We start from the raw sequence: 13,082 nt of genomic DNA, 5'->3' as shown, positions 1-13,082 counted from the left end.
ATATTCCTAAGTTAAATTTACTTAAACTCAAACACAGAACAGGTCTGGTTACATTTGTGAAAGTGTTGCAATCTTTCTCAATAAAAGTTTTAGATGTGTATATGAATGAAAAATGTGGAAAAGTGTTTAGCAACATAGCCATACTAGGAAACCTAGGCAGAGGTCACCTAATGTAAGTCTTATCATGCAAATTTGTTTTCCTTATTGACCTTATTGAGGAAGGAAAACCATTAGAATCTGCTTTGAGGTATGATCCCATCTTATATGTGACATCTTTAGCAACAAGCTAGAAAAAGGATCTGAATAGGAGGGTTCAAGAAGTAATAATTAAAGCATATGTGCGAGATGGAAGAAAACACTTGCTCTATAGTGGTTTTACCTCGGACCAGTGTAAATATACCTATCAAGGCAGATTTTAATAAGCTATTTTATTTTCTATGTTAAATTTAGAACTCTGGAATGGGTGGAGTTATCAACTTGGAATAATAGACTGAAACTGAATGTAACTGACTATATGTCAAAAGCATAGTAAAAGTCAACAGGCACAAAAGGCAAGGGAAAAACCAAACTGCTCTTGACTATAGAAAAAAACAGCAAATACATAACCTTCAAGTGAAATAACATCAGGCATGTAGAGTATGTTTTAAAAATATAAAAATGATACTCAACTGTGCTATCAGTAATGATATTTTAAAATTTCTGGTTTTGGCTTTTTTAACTTAAGAGGAATGGGAAGAAACTTAAGCCTAAGGAGGTACAGAAAATGAATGGGATCTAGAAAGGGTGTTGAGAGGCAGTGGGAAGTTAGGAAAGATCAAAAAATAAATACATTCAAAATGGATTTAGAATCCCTCTAATGATTTAAATTCCAGAAATGTTTCCTAAATTGAGAGATTTGTTCAAAGAATTTAGTGACAATAAAGGTGACTATTTACCTTACAAAGAAGGTATTTTAATGTAGCTTATAAATTTTGCTGTTAAAGATTAGTCACTGACCCTACTGTAGAAGTTGAAACTTAAGTGCTGCTGTCAGTGATACATGGCAGAAAACTGCTTCCAAAATAGCCATATAGGACTTGGCATTAAAGAAACAATTACTTAACTTTCTGTACTTTTAGCCTAATGAGAAACATTTCTACTCTTATGAATTAAATCTAATAGTTTTAACTAAAGTGAAAAATATTACAGCTACCTTTACGTTTTCTAAGATACAGCTTGAGAATATCTAGAATGTCCTAGTTCAGTGTACTGGGTTCAAAACCAACTATACTTTTGAAATGCATCTAAGCTAGACTACATTCCTTACATAGTATCATTGTCATCATCTTCATGTTTTCTCTTCAATGAGTTTGATTCATTGGCAGTACTCTGGGATGAAACCATGTTGGTGGTAATAAGAATATTTTTTGGCCCAATCATTGAAGGATTAATTAGAACATTCTGAACTGCAGTTGCTGCAAGAACTGGTTTGGCAGGTGTGGACTGAGATGGTGGAATCTGCACCGTAAATCTTTGGCTTGTCACTGACACTGGAGTTGCAACTTTATTTGGGACAGATACTGTTTGTGGGGCCGCTAAAGTAGGCGTGGTAGGTCTGCTACTAACAGCACCAACACTTAACCGTGGAACTAGTCTTCCCTGGTTAGGCCCCCTTTTTTTTTTTTTTTTTTTTATTCCATTACACATAACTTTATTATAGTGGTAGAACTACATTTCATTTTTTTTACATAATTTTTTTGAAACGTAGCATACAAACACATTCTTACCATATGATCATTCCATTCTTGGTATATAATCAATAACTCACAATATCATCACATAGTTATATATTCATCACCATGATCATTTCTTAGAACATTTGCATCAATTCAGAAAAAGAAATAAAAAGAAAAAAACTCATACATTCCATACCCCTCCCTCTCATTGACTGCTAGTATTTCGATCTACCCAATTTAGCCTTTGTTTTCCCTATTTTTTTCTATACCCCTGACCAGTCCCTTTCATTGATTGCTAGCATTTCAATCTACTAAATTTATTTTTCCCCCTATTATTTATTTATTTATTTATTTATTTATTTTTTAAATTTTTTTATTAATCAAAAAAAAGAAAAGAAATTAACACAACATTTAGAAATCATTCCATTCTACAAATGCACTCAGTAATTCTTAGTATCATCACATAGATGTATGATCATCATTTCTTAGTACATTTGCATCGATTTAGGAAAAGAACTAGCAAAACAGCAGAAAAAATATAGAATGTTAATATAGAGAAGAGAATTAAAATAATAATACTAATTATATATATATATATAAAAAGGAAAAAGAAAAAAACAAAAACAAAAGATACAAACACACAAACAAACAAACAAAAAACCATATTTCAGGTGCAGCTTCATTCAGTGTTCCAACATAGTTACATTACACTTAGGTATTATTGTGCTGTCCATTTTTGAGTTTTTGTATCTAGTCCTGTTGCACAGTCTGTATCCCTTCAGCTCCAATTACCCATTATCTTACCCTCTTTCTAACTCCTGCTGGTCTCTGTTACCAATGATATATTCCAAGCTGATTCTCGAATGTCGGTTCACATCAGTGGGACCTTACAGTATTTGTCCTTTAGTTTTGGGCTAGACTCACTCAGCATAATGTTCTCTAGGTCCATCCATGTTATTACATGCTTCATAAGTTTAGTCTGTCTTAAAGCTGCATAATATTCCATCGTAGGTATATGCCACCGTTTGTTTAGCCACTCGTCTGTTGATGAACATTTTGGCTGTTTCCATCTCTTTGCAATTGTAGATAATGCTGCTATAAACACTGGTGTGCAAATGTCCATCTGTGTCTTTGCCCTTAAGTCCCTTGAGTAGATACCTAGCAGTGGTATTGCTGGGTCGTAATCCATTCTGCCATTCTATGTCTTTTGATTGGGAAATTCAGTCCATTAACTTTTAGTATTATTACTGTTTGGATAATATTTTCCTCTACCATTTTGGCTTTTGTATTATATATATCATATCTGATTTTCCTTCTTTCTACACTTTACTCCATACCTCTCTCTTCTGTCTTTTCGTATCTGACTCTAATGCTCCCTTTAGTATTTCTTGCAGAGCTGGTCTCTTGGTCACAAATTCTCTCAGTGACTTTTTGTCTATAAATGTTTTAATTTCTCCTTCATTTTTGAAGGACAATTTTGCTGGATATAGGAGTCTTGGTTGGCAGTTTTTCTCTTTTAGTAATTTAAATATATCATCCCACTGTCTTCTAGCTTCCATGGTTTCTGCTGAGAAATCTACACATAGTCTTATTGGGTTTCCCTTGTATGTGACAGATTGTTTTTCTCTTGCTGCTTTCAAGATCCTCTCTTTCTCTTTGACCTCTGACATTCTAACTAGTAAGTGTCTTGGAGAACGCCTATTTGGGTCTATTCTCTTTGGGGTGCGCTGCACTTCTTGGGTCTGTAAATTTAGGTCTTTCATAAGAGTTGGGAAATTTTCAGTGATAATTTCTTCCATTAGTTTTTCTCCTCCTTTTCCCTTCTCTTCTCCTTCTGGGACACCCACAACACGTATATTTGTGCGCTTCATATTGTCATTCAGTTCCCTGATCCCCTGCTCAAGTTTTTCCATTCTTTTCCCTATAGTTTCTGTTTCTTTTTGGAATTCAGATGTTCCATCCTCCAGTTCACTAATTGTAGCTTCTGTCTCTTTAGATCTACCATTGTAGGTAGCCACTGTTTGTTCCATTTTTTCTTCTTTGTCTTTCACTCCCATACGTTCTGTGATTTGTTTTTTCAGATTTTCTATTTCTTCTTTTTGTTCAGCCCATGTCTTCTTCATGTCCTCCCTCAATTTATTGATTTGGTTTTTGAAGAATTTTTCCATTTCTGTTCGTATATTCAGCATTAGTTGTCTCAGCTCCTGTATCTCATTTGAACTATTGGTTTGTTCCTTTGACTGGGCCATATCTTCAATTTTCCGAGCGTCATCCATTATTTTCTGCTGGTGTCTGGGCATTTGATCAGATTTCCCTGGGTGTGGGACCCAGCTGGTTGAAAGCTTTTTCTGTGAAATCTCTGGGCTCTGTTTTTCTTTTCCTGCCCAGTAGGTGGCGCTCGTGGCACTCGTCTGTCTGCACGGCAGTCGGCCAGGGAAACCGCGCGTGGAGGGCGGGGGTGTCGCCGGCTGCCCTGGCTTGGGGGAGTGCCGGTCCTAATTGCCCAGCTGGCCCGAAACGCCAAGCGTGACGGGAGGGCCCCGCTATCCAATGTTCCCAGTCAGACCGGGGAGCCACGTGCGTGGAGGGGACCCCAGTCGCCAGCCGCCCCGGCCGGGAAAACGCGCGCCCCTCGGGTAGCTCACCGCAGCAGATTCTCCCTGCCCGTTCAGCTGTTCCAGAATGGGGTACGCTGTCTTTTTGGTCTCTGTCGTGACTCCGGGAGCTGTTTCGTATTGTTTCTGTTTCTTTAGTTGCTTTTCTGGAGGAGGAACTAAGACCCGCGCGTCTTACTAAGCCGCCATCTTCTCCGGAAGTCCCCGTTAGGCCCCTTTTTAATCAAGGACTTCAGCCTATAGTTTGGAGCTGTTAAGCAGTATCTGTCAGGTGGGAGTCTAGGTCCTGCATAGGGCTTAATCAGTGGTAAAGGGGTTTGATTCTTCTGCCTTGCAATATCCAGTAAAAAATCTCTTGGAGGAGGAGAGGTAAAAGAGTGGTCAGCACGAAACTGGATTGCCAGTCTCACATCATCTGCATCAACATTAGGTTTTTTAGCATGGTTTGAATAAATTTTTGCATCATCCAGAATTGTAGTCACATATCGGAAAGCAAATTCCAACATTTGATTTATAACCCTTGGTTCATAGTCTGTAATTCCCATATCCTTCAGGATCTGTGCCATCACCAAAGTATCTCTTGGGGCGTTCTTGAGGGCCGCCATCTTAACTGGCTCCATGTTATCCATCCGGTCGTCATCCAACCGGTCGTCACCCAATCGGTCGTCACCCAATCGGTCGTCATCCAACCAGTCGTCATCCAACCGGTCGTCATCCAGTGATAGAGGGCAGCTGGCGGGCTCCTCATCCAGGATCCACCCCTGAGGGGGTGCAGAAGGCGGATTTACTGCGCCAGGGCTCGGCTGGCGGCCATTTTACTGCTACAGAGGGGCCCTGCAGGGGCTGGGGGGAACTGGGCTAGGCGTAAGCGAGAGCAGGGCGCCTGAGAGGCTTGGGGGAACTGGGCTAGGCGTAAGCAAGAGCAGGGCGCCTGAGAGGTTCGGGGGAACTGGGCTAGGCGTAAGCAAGAGCAGGGCGCCTGAGAGGCTGGGGGAACTGGGCTAGGCCTATAGTTTAAGCTTTTATGCATCATTTGTTCTCTCCACTTTTTCAAAGAATTGAGGATGTAGGGACGATGATAATGCCAAAACATTTGAGAATTTTGCAGCATTAATGACCTGCCCAGTAAAATCAGTGCTTCAGTCACTAGAGATAATTGAAGGCATTCCACAAGAATACATTTTCTGAAAGTTTTGTTTTAGTAACTTTTACAGCATTTGCTTACTGACAAGGAAAGACCTTTGCCCATCCTGAGAATAAACAGACAATGACTAGGACATGGTTATAGTTCATGCAGGGTGGCAGTTGAATGAAGACCCGAAGGGGCCAGAGGGTAGAGGTGTATTACCTTAGCAACTGGGAAAATTTTTCCTGGGTTGTGCTGTTGACCCATTATGTATTTATTGTAAATGTGGGTAGCAGCCTGTGCTGGTTTGAAAGGATGTATGGACCCTAGAAAAGCATGTTTTAATCAAAATCCCATTTCATAAAGGTAGAATAATCCCTATTCAATACTGTATGTTTGAAACTGTAATCAGATCCTCTCCCTGGATGATATGATTTAGTCAAGAGTGGTTGTTAAGCTGGATTAGGTGACGACATGTCTCCACCCATTTGGGTAGGTCTTGATAAATTTCTTGAGTCCTATAAAAGAGGGAAAATTTTGGAGAATGAGGAGATTTAGAGAGAGCAGAGAATGCTGCAGCACCATGAAGCAGAGCATCCACGAGCCAGCGACCTTTGGAGATGAAGAAGAAAAACACCTCCTGAGGAGCTTCATGAAACGGGAAGCCAGGAGAGAAAGCTAGCAGATGACGCCATGTTCACCATGTGCCCTTCCAGCCAAGAGAGAAACTGTGACTGTGTTCGCCATGTGCCTTCTCACTTGAGAGAGAAACCCTGAACTTCACTGGCCTTCTTGAACCAAGGTGTCTTTCCCTGGATGGATGCCTTAGATTGGACATTTCTGTAGACTTGTTTTAATTGGGACATTTTCTCGGCCTTAGAACTGTAAACCAGCAACTCATTAAATTCCCTCTTTTAAAAGCCGTTCCATTTCTGGTATATTGTATTCCATCAGCTAGCAAACTAGAACACGGCCTTATGAAAAATTTCCCACCATATATGTAGTATTTGAGCCATTCTATTGGCACTATGGTGAGAGGAGTATAAAGTTTTAAGGATTGATTCCTTTAAAGGTTCAGGAAGCACCAAACCACCATCCTTATTTTCCCAAAATAAGTGTGTTGAAATTGAAAACCTTCATCCAGCCAGGATTGTTTTCTGGCTATAGGGGCCTTTTCTTATTTTACCCTCAGGTGCTCTGAGCATATTTGATTAAAACCAGGGATTGCCATGTCTAAGAGAGAAAATTGAGTGAGTGCATTTGAAGGTGGTTTTTGGTTGTAGCTGTCCTTGCATGAAAGTCTCCTAGAGCAATTCCTTGGTATTCTGGTTCCTTTTTCTTGGTATGAGCGTCAGTTTTAATAATAGCAATAGATGGAGGAAGTCAGATGACATTTAGTAAGTCACTGACTAGTTATCTATTCTTTATAGGGGATACACTTGATGTAAAGAGACCCCTGTTTCTGTAGCATTTCAAATCGTAGACAACTTTGAAAACATTATTGGCTTTCAATATAAAATGTTAACTGTTTTTTGAGGACAGTATTCAGAATCTAATACTGTCATCTCAAAATGTAATACTATCATCTCAAAATAGTAAGCTTGTTGGGCTGAGGTAAAATTAGATGTTATACCTCACTCAGTTACTTTGACTTGGGTTGTGATTGCATACCCAGCCTAAAATTTTTCATTAATCCCTCAGATATAGGATCCATCAACAAAGAAGTCAGGATTATGCAATGGAATTTCTTATAAATCAGGTCGGGGAGTCATTAACTGAGAGGCCCTTAGCTCACAGTTATGAAGATTTCTGTCATCAGGCAAAGGCAAGAGTGTGGCAGGGTTAAGAATGTTGCATCTTTTTAGAGTTAAATTAGAAGAAAATAAAGGATTTTGTAGGCAGTCAGTCGGCTGGAGGATAGATGTTGAATAAGTTGAATTTAGGAGGCTTTGAACAGCCTTGGACAGATGTAAATATACATCGTTGCCTGATGTTATTTCTGCAGATGCTTTGACTATTTTTGTGGCCCCTGTGGCTACTGCTTTTAAACAGGGTATGCTGGTGTCACAGCATCTAATTGTGAACTATCATAGGCAATAGTTTTCTTCCATTTTCTTGTGTTAGTGTTCATTTCTTTCATGAAGAAAAAGAGTAAAAATGACCTACAATAACTTGATAGTCTCAAGGCTGGAGACGTTAATAAGGCCATCTTAAATTATTTAAAAAGCCTTTTTGTGACAGTCATCCCAAGGTTCAGGTAATAGGCTTTGGTTAATTCATAAGGAGGTGATGCTAATAAGTAAAAATTTGGAATACATAGTTGGCAATAATCGACCAGCCCAAGGATTGTGCTTTAAGCCATGGTCTTAGCAAATTCCTGGATCATTTTTATTCTTCTGGGTGATAGGTGAATGCCTTCAGGATTTACATCATGATCCAAGTAGTAGACTACCGCTTGTAAGCTGCAGTTTTTCCTTAGAGACTTTATGTCCCTTTTGAGCTAGTCGTTCAAGTAAATAGGTAGAATTTTTAATCTAGTTCTCTTTAGTAGAGGAGCAGAGCCATAAATTGTCCACATATTGCAATAGTGGAGCCATTAGAAGATTGTAGGGTGCGCAGGTCCTGATGTAACACTTAAGAGAAATAAAAAGGTGCCTCTGACACTGAGCTATGTGTTTTTCCTTGGAACTTTGAGTAGCTCTGTGCCACCTAAGACCCAGAAATGGAGTGGTGCAGCCCTGAAAGTTAGCATAGCTGTATACAATAACAGTTAAAGTAACAAAAAAAGAGGTTAGGGTTCCATTAGAGATGAAAATGAAACCAATCTGGCTGGGACTATGGCAAATCGAAATACCGAGTAAAAGATGATAATATATGTACTCTAGACCTTTACCTACTGTATGAAACCAAAAGCAAAAGGTTTATTACGTCTCAAACCTAAATTTTTATAACACATAATCTAAATCAATCTATTTGCATAGTTCATTTAAAAAAACAGTACTCCTGAAGTCCAGAATGGGAACAAGGCCTTGTAATTCTGTAAAACTTACGGTAATACCAGGATACATCTCACACTGTGGTGGACTGGTAATTAAAAAGTATTGGTAGAGTCCCTTGATGGTCCAAAGGGAAAAAATTTGAACTATTAAACTTTCCCATCTTGGAAACCCCCAGAACCTTCTCAACCATTGGGGACTCCCAAGAAAATAGGCTAAACCCTGAATTTTGAGGCTTGCCCCTATAAAACTTATTTCTGTAGTGGAGAAGCTAAGACTACCTATACTGAGACCTAAGAGTTGTTTCCAGGAAACCCCTTTTGTTGCTCAGATGTGGTGTCTCTCTCTCTCTCTCTAAGCCCAACTCTATAAGAAAATTATTACCCTTCCTGCTATGTTGGACATGATATTCATGGGGGAAAGTCTCCTTGACAACGTGGGGCATGAGTCTAGCCCTGGCATCGTGGGCTTGACAATGCCTTCCTGACCAAAAATGGAAAAAGAAGTGTAATAAAATAAGGCATCATCTCCCCCCCTACGTGGGACATGACATCCAGGGATTAAAATTTCCCTGGCAGCATGGGAGATGCCCCCCAGGAATGAGTCTAGCCCTGGCACCGGCAGATCAACAATGCCATCCTGACAAAAAGGGGAAAAAGAAGTGTAATAAGGTATCAGTGGCTGAAAGAGTTCTAATAGTCAGGAGGCTACTCTGGAGGTCACTCTTACACAAGCTTTGGTTAGACATTGCTACCTATTATAATTGCCAACCCCCAACCAAAACCATTCCCACCAATCCGAAAGAATATAGAAGATTCTACAAATGTTTCATGCACTAGGGTAACTTTCCAGAAACGTACAACCTCCAAATGGGTCCCTGGACCAGATGAGTCCTAAAATGCAGAGGGGCCAGCCTTTCCAGAACATCAACTAGTTCCATCACACTATCCCATGTTATTGACAGCCCCTTCCAACATGAAAAAGTTAGAATGGCCATAGTCCAAATACCCCTAAAGAGCAGGAGAAAGATCAAAGGTGATGGTGTAGTTATACAGAGAAGGTCGACTTTAATAAATGAGTATGAGTGCTGAATCAGTATATAGATATTTCTCTTAGTCTGCAGTACCTCAGAGCAGCTAGAAATAAAAACCTAAAATTGTGGAATTGTAACTTTAAAATCTGTTGTATAACTACTTGTTAAAATGTACTTGGAAATTTATTGCTTTTTTGTATATATCTTTATTTTTCACAGTAAAAAAAAAATTAAAATAAATATAGGCATCAGTGGCTAAGAGAGATCAATAGAGTCAGGAGGCTATTCTGGAGGCTACTCTTAAACATGCTTCAGTTAGAAAGTGCTGATTGCCATGTTTTGCTAAACCCCAACCAATATCATGCCCATTAATTTTTAAGAACACCTAGGGCTCAAACTAAGATTCTAAAAAGTTGCATGCACTAAGTTTGTTTTCATGGAACCTCTAATTTCCAGAGGGTTCCTAGGCCAGATAAATCCTGAAACCCAGAGGGAGTAGCTTCTCCAAGATTATCAGCTAATTACATCCCCCTGTCCTTTAGTGTAGACACCCTTCTCAACATGAAAACGTTAGAATGGACATTGCCTAAAGATCCCTATGGATTGGGATAATGATCAAAGGAGAAGGAGAAGTTATTATAGAAAAAACAGAATTTAACAAATGAGTATGACTGCTAAATCACTATATTGATATTTCTTCTAGCTACCAGTATTTTGGAGCAGCTAGAAGGAAAAATCTGAAATAGTGCAATGGTAACCCATAACAAACTCTGAAATCTGTTCTTTAACTACTTGTTAAAGTGTACTTTGAAAATTATTGCTTTTTCTTTCTTTTCTTTGTGTATATGCTATATTTCATGATAAAATACATTTTTTTAAAAGGTACCTCTGTAAAGTCTTGAGACATAACTGTCCAAGTGTATTGCTGATTGTTCCACATGAAAGCAAGTAGATACTGGCTATCTGGATCTACTGGACCCAGGATAACAGGCTTTTTAAGTTTGGAACTACAGGAAAGTGAGGGATAACTAATTTGTTAATAGTTCTTGGATCTTGAACAAATCATCATCTGTGACCATTAGGGTTTCTTTACATGTAAAATAGGAATGTGAAAGTAGTAGTACAGGCGGTTCTGGGCCAAGATGGCGGCTTAGCAATGTGCGCATTTTAGTTCATCCTCCAGAGCAACTATTAAAAAACCAGAAATAATACAGAACAGCTCTTGGGGCCACACCAGTGACTGGACACACAGTGTACCCCAGTCTGGACCAGCTGGACTGGCTGCGAGCCCTCCCAGAACTGTGAATTCCCCAAGCTGCGGTGGCTGGTGCCCCTCCCCCACAGGCTGCTTCCCAAAGAGGAAAGGAGAGAGACTTTACCAGCAGCAGGGGCTGAGCCCAACAAAACATCAATTGTGGCATTAATTAACAAATTCTGACTACTAAAAATAGACCCCCAGCTCAGGTGAACCTGATTAAAGCAGGGGTTGCTCATTTTTGCCCTGGCGCCAAGGGGGCAGGGCTGATGGAAAAAGGAAAAAAAAAGGAAACAGAGGTTTCTGTGGCTGTGTTTCTACAAAGGCTTGACTGCTTTTGGATACAGCAGCAGGACGTCTCAGGCTGTAGCTGCCCCAGGCATAGGCAGAAACAAGCTCGTTTGAGGGCTTGTCTGGAGCCTATGCCTTCCCCAGGAAAGGGGTGAAGCCCAACTGGAAGGGGTGAAGCCCAACTCAGGTGGAATCCCTCCCTCAAGGAATTGAGACACCAGGACTTGATAATTTGAAGCCATTAAAACTAGCCTATAACCTCTCCTCTGTCTCCACCACACCCGCAGCAGGGAGAGTCTGCCAAAGTTAAAGGTACTGCACCATCTTATGCTGGTGGGACCTGCAGGCAAACAAGCACCACATACTGGGCAGGATAAGAAAAACAGAGCCCAGAGATTTCACAGGAAAGTCTTTCAACCTGCTGGGTCTCACCCTCAGGGAAAACCGATGCAGGTGACTCTTTCCTCCTGAAAGGAGGCCAGTTTGGTCTGGGAAAATCCAGCTGGGGTCTATAATACCTATATACACCCTCCTGAGGGTGGGAGGGGAAAAGGCACCATACAAGCAGGGCAAGAGACAAGAAAACAACAACTGAAAAATTCTCCTCTGTTAAACAAAACCTAAGCTAGAGGTCCAGATAAAGTTGAATTGAATGTCAAAGAACCGATAGGCAACAAATTCATCCAGCAAGAAAACCCTAGGTAAAAGAAGTGAAAGCAATCTCCAGAATAAACTAACAAAAGTAATTAAATGTATAGACGTCAGCAAAAAATAACAAATCACACTAGAAGATATGGCCCAGTCAAAGGAACAAACCAACAATTCTAATGAGCTACAGGAGCTGAAACAATTAATTCAGAATATACGAACAGACATGAAAAACCTCATCAAAAACAAAATCAGTGAATTGAGGGAGGATATAAAGAAGGCAAGGAATGAACAAAAAGAAGAAATTGAGAGTCAGAAAAAACGAATCACAGTATTTATGGGAATGAAAGGCACGGTAGAAGAGATGAAAAAACAATGGAAACCTACAATGGTAGATTTTGAGAGGCAGAACATAGGATTAGTGAACTGGAGGACAGAACATCTGAAATCCGACAAGAAAAAGAAAATATAGGGGAAAAAATGGAAAAATATGAGCAGGGACTCAGGGAATTGAATGACAATATGAAGCGCACGAATATACATGTTGTGGGTGTCCCAGAAGGAGAAGAGAAGGGAAAAGGAGGAGAAAAACTAATGGAGGAAATTATCACTGAAAATTTCCCTACTCTTATGAAGACTTAAAATTACAGATCCAAAAAGTGCAGCATACCCCAAAGAGAATAGATCCAAATAGACATACTCCAAGACATTTACTCATCAGAATGTCAGAAGTCAAAGAGAAAGAGACTCTTGAAAGCAACAAGAGAAAAGCAATCTATCACATACAAGGGAATCCCAATAAGACTATGCGTAGATTTCTCAGCAGAAACCATGGAGGCAAGAAGACAGTGGGATGATATATTTAAATTATTAAAAGAGAAAAACTGCAAACCAAGAATTCTATATCCAGCAAAATTGTCCTTCAAAAATGAGGGAGAAATTAAAACATTTTCAGACAAAAAAAATCACTGAGAGAATTTGTGACCAAGAGACCAGCTCTGCAAGAAATACTAAAGGGAGCATTAGAGACAGATACAAAAAGACAGAAGAGAGAGGTGTGGAGAAGAGTGCAGAAAGGAAGACTATGAGTAAAGGTAAAAGGAAGGACACTTAGATATGACATATAAAATCCAGAAGGCAAAATAGTAGAAGAAAGTACTACCCATGCGATAATAACACTAAATGTTAATGGTTTAAACTCCCCAATCAAAAGACATAGACTGGCAGAATAGATTAAAAAACAGGACCCATTTATATGCTGTCTCTACTCAAAGGACATGAGGGCAAGGACACAAACGGACATTTGCACACCAATGTTTATAGCAGCATTATTTACAGTTACCAAGAGATGAAAACAGCCATAATGTCCATCAATAGACGGGTGGCTAAACAAACTGTGGCAT

The 13,082-nt window shown here is 39.7% G+C and overlaps 1 protein-coding gene across 1 annotated transcript; it reads right to left on the bottom strand.

Annotated features, from left to right (window-relative positions):
• Nucleotides 1-1,031: 1,031 nt before the first annotated feature.
• LOC143655197 (transcription initiation factor TFIID subunit 9B-like) lies at nucleotides 1,032-4,950 on the bottom strand. The gene is made up of 2 exons (XM_077126651.1): nucleotides 4,544-4,950; nucleotides 1,032-1,651 (listed from the first exon to the last, which is right to left on the bottom strand). Exons 1-2 carry the CDS (start codon nucleotides 4,948-4,950, stop codon nucleotides 1,303-1,305), a joined length of 756 nt encoding a protein of 251 aa, XP_076982766.1. The 3' UTR covers nucleotides 1,032-1,302.
• Nucleotides 4,951-13,082: the final 8,132 nt, after the last annotated feature.

This window comes from Tamandua tetradactyla, chromosome 14 (genome assembly GCF_023851605.1).
Source record: "Tamandua tetradactyla isolate mTamTet1 chromosome 14, mTamTet1.pri, whole genome shotgun sequence".
Lineage (NCBI taxonomy): Eukaryota > Metazoa > Chordata > Mammalia > Pilosa > Myrmecophagidae > Tamandua > Tamandua tetradactyla.
Note: the sequence above shows the minus strand (reverse complement) of the source record. Positions and strands in the feature narration are given on the sequence as shown.